This window comes from Lycium barbarum, chromosome 5, assembly GCF_019175385.1.
Source record: "Lycium barbarum isolate Lr01 chromosome 5, ASM1917538v2, whole genome shotgun sequence".
Taxonomy (NCBI): Eukaryota; Viridiplantae; Streptophyta; class Magnoliopsida; order Solanales; family Solanaceae; genus Lycium; species Lycium barbarum.
In genome coordinates, this window is record NC_083341.1 from 3,859,860 (window position 1) to 3,864,117 (window position 4,258).

A 4,258-nucleotide genomic window follows, 5' to 3' on the forward strand; every position below is an offset into this window, starting at 1 on the left:
TGTAAAATCGTGAAATACATTGGATCGTTACTTGAGTGTAATCTCCTATTATCCAAACTTGTGGCCATTGATCATTTTACTCGCTTTCTAGGTTAGTTTACATTTCCGCATTAGTCATAATTTTCTCCAAAAAACCTAAATATCATTTATCGTTTGGCTTTAGCTTAGTTGGTGAAAGTTCCTTACTTTCTTAATCGCCTAGCATATTGTTCCCTGTGGGATCGACCCCGACTCATAGTTGGGTAAATATATTGCATACGACCGTGTACACTTTCTCTTTGAGGAGTGTATTTGGACGTTATCAAACACCAATGGTATTTATTTTTTCCTTCTTTGGCACCCCAAAGGAAGTTACAAAAATGCTTTTCCATAAGCTTGATAATGCCTTTAGAAGGTTTAATAGCAAAAAGAGTGTAAGTTTGGACTGCATGCAGAACACTCTTTATGAGGACAGTTCTCCCACCAAAAGAAAGCATCTTGCTTTGCTAACCATTGAGTTTTTTTTATAATTTTTGAGAGCATTTTATCAAAATAGAAACTTTTTTTTCTTCCAACATAAATAGGACAACCCAGATAGTTAAAGGGAAAATCTTTATTCATGAAGCCAGTTGTTCTTCTCATCCTATTGATTTTGTTAGCACAAGTATTGGGTGTAGTAATGAAAAAGCTCTTATCAGTATTAATCTTTTGCCCAGAAGCTCTTTAATACCTGTTGATTTGTTTCAGAATAAGTTTGATAGATCTGTTGTTTCCAGCAGTGAAGATAACAATATCATCAGCATATGCAAGATGATTAATGATTGGACCATTGGGGTTCATGCTGAAAGGAACAAATCTATCATTGTGCTGTAAGCTATTGAGCAATCTTGAGAGCACCTCGGCAGCAATGATAAATAATGATGGAGATAAAGGGTCTCCTTGCTTCAATCCTTGAGAGGAGGTGAAAAAACCTTTTCGCTCACCATTTATGATAGTAGAGTACCATACATCGGATATAAGTCTTCTGATAATAGTAATCCAGCTGTCAGAGAAACCAAATTTGCTCATAACTGCAAGTAGGAAATCCCATGACATTCTGTCAAGCTTTAGCCATATATAACTTGATGATCATGTTTCTCCCTGATTAATCTGAGACACTCCTTGGGCTAATTCTTGGGCTAAAAGAACATTTTCAGTGATAAGTCTGCCTTTGACAAAACCAGAATGGTTTTCTGAAATGAGCTTATCTGGTAGTGGATTCGACCTAATGGACAAAATCTTAGAAATAATTTTGGCATTGAAGTTACTTAGACTAATTGGTCTAAGATTACCAAAGTTAGCAGGAGAATCAACCTTGGGAATCAAGATTAGACAGGTATGGGAATAGAACTTAGTTAAGTTCCTTCCTTTGAAGAAATCGTGGACCATGTTTTTGATGTCCTCTTGAATGATAGTCCAACATTTATGAAAGAAATTCCCATTATAGCCATCTGAACCAGCAACACTAGAAGGGCTCATATTGAAAACAACATTTCAGATCTCTTCCATATCAGGGATAGCAATGAGGGCTTCATTCTCATCATTATTGATACAGTTAGGGATCACATTGAGAATTCCATGATCAATGAAGTTGTGGTTGAGATTGAACATGTGTTCAAAATGATGTATAACAGCCCTTGAGATTCCCTCATCACCTTGTACCGAGTTTCCATTACTATTTTTGATCCTGTGAAGTTGTAGTCTCCTTCTTCTGTCCCTGATCAAACAGTGAAAGTATTTACTATTTCTATCCCCTTCTTCGTTCCATTCGATGTGAGCTTTCTTCTTTAGAAGCTTGTCTTGCATATCCATCCATCTAATGTATTCAGCATTACCTTTGTTGAGGTCTTCTCTAGTTTGTTCAGTATTAATAGAACTGCCCAAGTTTTCCAGATCATGCATCTTAGTTTCCCACATATTGACTTCATCATACACATTACCAATAATATCCCTGGACCATTGACTGAGTTTCTTGCTGAGGATTTTGAGTTTTTGCTGGAGTATCCACATTGGGTTACCAAAAATCCGAGCATTCCAGGCTTCCTCCACTAACTGATAGAAATTAGTATGCTCCGTCCAAAAATCCAAGAACTTGAAGTATTTGATACCATTTTTATAGGCATTGTGACATTTGATTAGAAGAGGTCTGTGATTAGATCCAGTCCTAGGCAGATGTCTAACAATGTTGTTGTGGAATAGTTGACCCTAGGAGTCATTGATGAACACTCTATCAAGCCTTTTCCAGATTCTTTTCACAGGTCTTCTATTGTTGCACCAGGTGAAGTTTGGTCCCATAAAACCAATATCGGTGAGTTCACAATTGTCCATACAACTACTAAAATCTAAGCTTTTATACATTCTATGAGGTTTGCCACCATGTTTTTCCGAAGGGTTAAGGATGACATTAAAATCACCACCTAAACACCAAGGTCCATTAACATGTAGGTAGACATTCTCCAAATCGAGCCAAATATCTTTTCTTTCCGCAGCAGTACACTTAGAATAAATAGAAGTAATAAAGAGGTGTTTTCCAGAAACACTATGAGACATTTTGATGGTGATTTGTTGATCAGTGTTGGAAATGATGGATGTCTGGTAGTTGCTATTCCAGAAGAACCAGATCTTGCCGTTTAAGTTGTTGATACTGTATTGAAATCCAAGGTACTTCATATATGCATCAACTTTGTTAATGCTTACAAAAGGTTCCAGGATAACAACAATCTCAATTTTATGAATGTGAATGAGTTTTTTTAGCCTGTGGATGGCCTTTTTGGATTTGACCCCTCTGATATTCCAAAAAATTGCCCTAACCATAAAAACAAGCTAATGATTTTTTGTTTTCCTTCCAGCATTGGAAGGATATTTTTGTTCAGAGTTTCCAACCTTCTTGTTTCTGTTTTTAACTTTTTTGACCGTGAAGACACCTTCATCATCCTCTTTAGCATCATTAGAATCCTTTGGATTATGTATTGGTGACCAAGATGTGACAATTTTTCCATCAGGAGAGGAGATTTCTATATTTTATTTTTGCCCCTTATGGCTGTTGCTTTTCTTTTTTTCCTCAGGATCCAACCTCTTGGTGGCATTAGTTGGAGTCTGTTTTTGAGGATTTTGTTGATTGCTGTTTGTGTTCAGAATTTGCTTCTGATGCTGGATTTCCATAGTCTTAGGAGAAGTAAACTCTTGCTCCTGTTAGCTGTCTTCATGTTTCTTCTTGGTGATTTCCTCCTGCTGCTTGTGAGGAACAAGTTCCACCACCAAGTTAATATCAGGCAAAACACTAGTTTCAGATGGTAGGCTTTCACATATTCCTTCCTGCTTGTTAGAGTTATTAGACGGGGAAGCACTGTGAGGCATGTTGTGATCCTGCAGGTTGCTGTGAATATTGCTGGATTCTTGAACTTCCTCCCAAGTAGAGGTATTTTCATTTTTTTTTTGGTATGCTATTTTCACCACCATCTATTTGAGAAATATGCTGCTCAATCCCTATAACTTGAGAGGAGGTTTGGATATTCTTCTCCTTGTCTTGGTCATTAACCTTATCACGGTGAAAATGATCTTTCTCTTCAGAGTTAAGGGACATGGGTTGATCACTCTGAACTTTTCTCCCTTTATCAGGAGGCTTATCAGTAGTATTCACCGTATCATTGGTTTTGTGAGGCTTTTTTCCTTTTGGCTGAAAGAACACAGGTTTAAACACAACTAAGAGCTTTTTTTAGGGAGCTTTCTTTTTTTTTTCTTTAGTTTCTGTTTGCCAAATCTCTCTCCCATAGTGATGCCTTGAGTCTCGGTATTTTCATTAATATGTTCAGAATCCTTAGTTTGTTCCTCCTTCTTGTGGCTATTTCCATCTTTCTCAGTACCTCTATCTTTCTTTGCTTCCCCCTTAGTCGCTTTCTTTCTATCCAAAGTTATGCACTCTATCATTCTGTGACCAAGCTTTTTTCAGTGCTTGCAATATTTTGGTATCCCCTCATATTCAATATTTTGCATAAATCCAACAATTGTGAGTTTGCACCCAGTAGCCATGACGCCATAGTAGTCGGTAGCTTGAAACAGCACTGCTGGAGCACCATTGTGATTTGAGTGGACAGCCTTAGGAATTTCTTTATGTTGTACAATACGAGTAGGGGCGGAGACTGAACAGTGTTAAATAGTAGCAACATAGGAATTTTTACCTTAAATTGATTCAGTGACGAGAGTTGTCACTGCATATCCTGATTGCATAATATTATGTTAT

The 4,258-nt window shown here is 37.2% G+C and overlaps 1 protein-coding gene across 1 annotated transcript; it reads right to left on the reverse strand.

The window, feature by feature from the left end:
• Window positions 1–1,107: 1,107 nt before the first annotated feature.
• Window positions 1,108–1,497, reverse strand: LOC132642130 (uncharacterized). Its single transcript, XM_060359397.1, has one exon. The coding sequence runs from the start codon at window positions 1,495–1,497 to the stop codon at window positions 1,108–1,110; it is 390 nt and encodes a 129-aa protein (XP_060215380.1).
• Window positions 1,498–4,258: the final 2,761 nt, after the last annotated feature.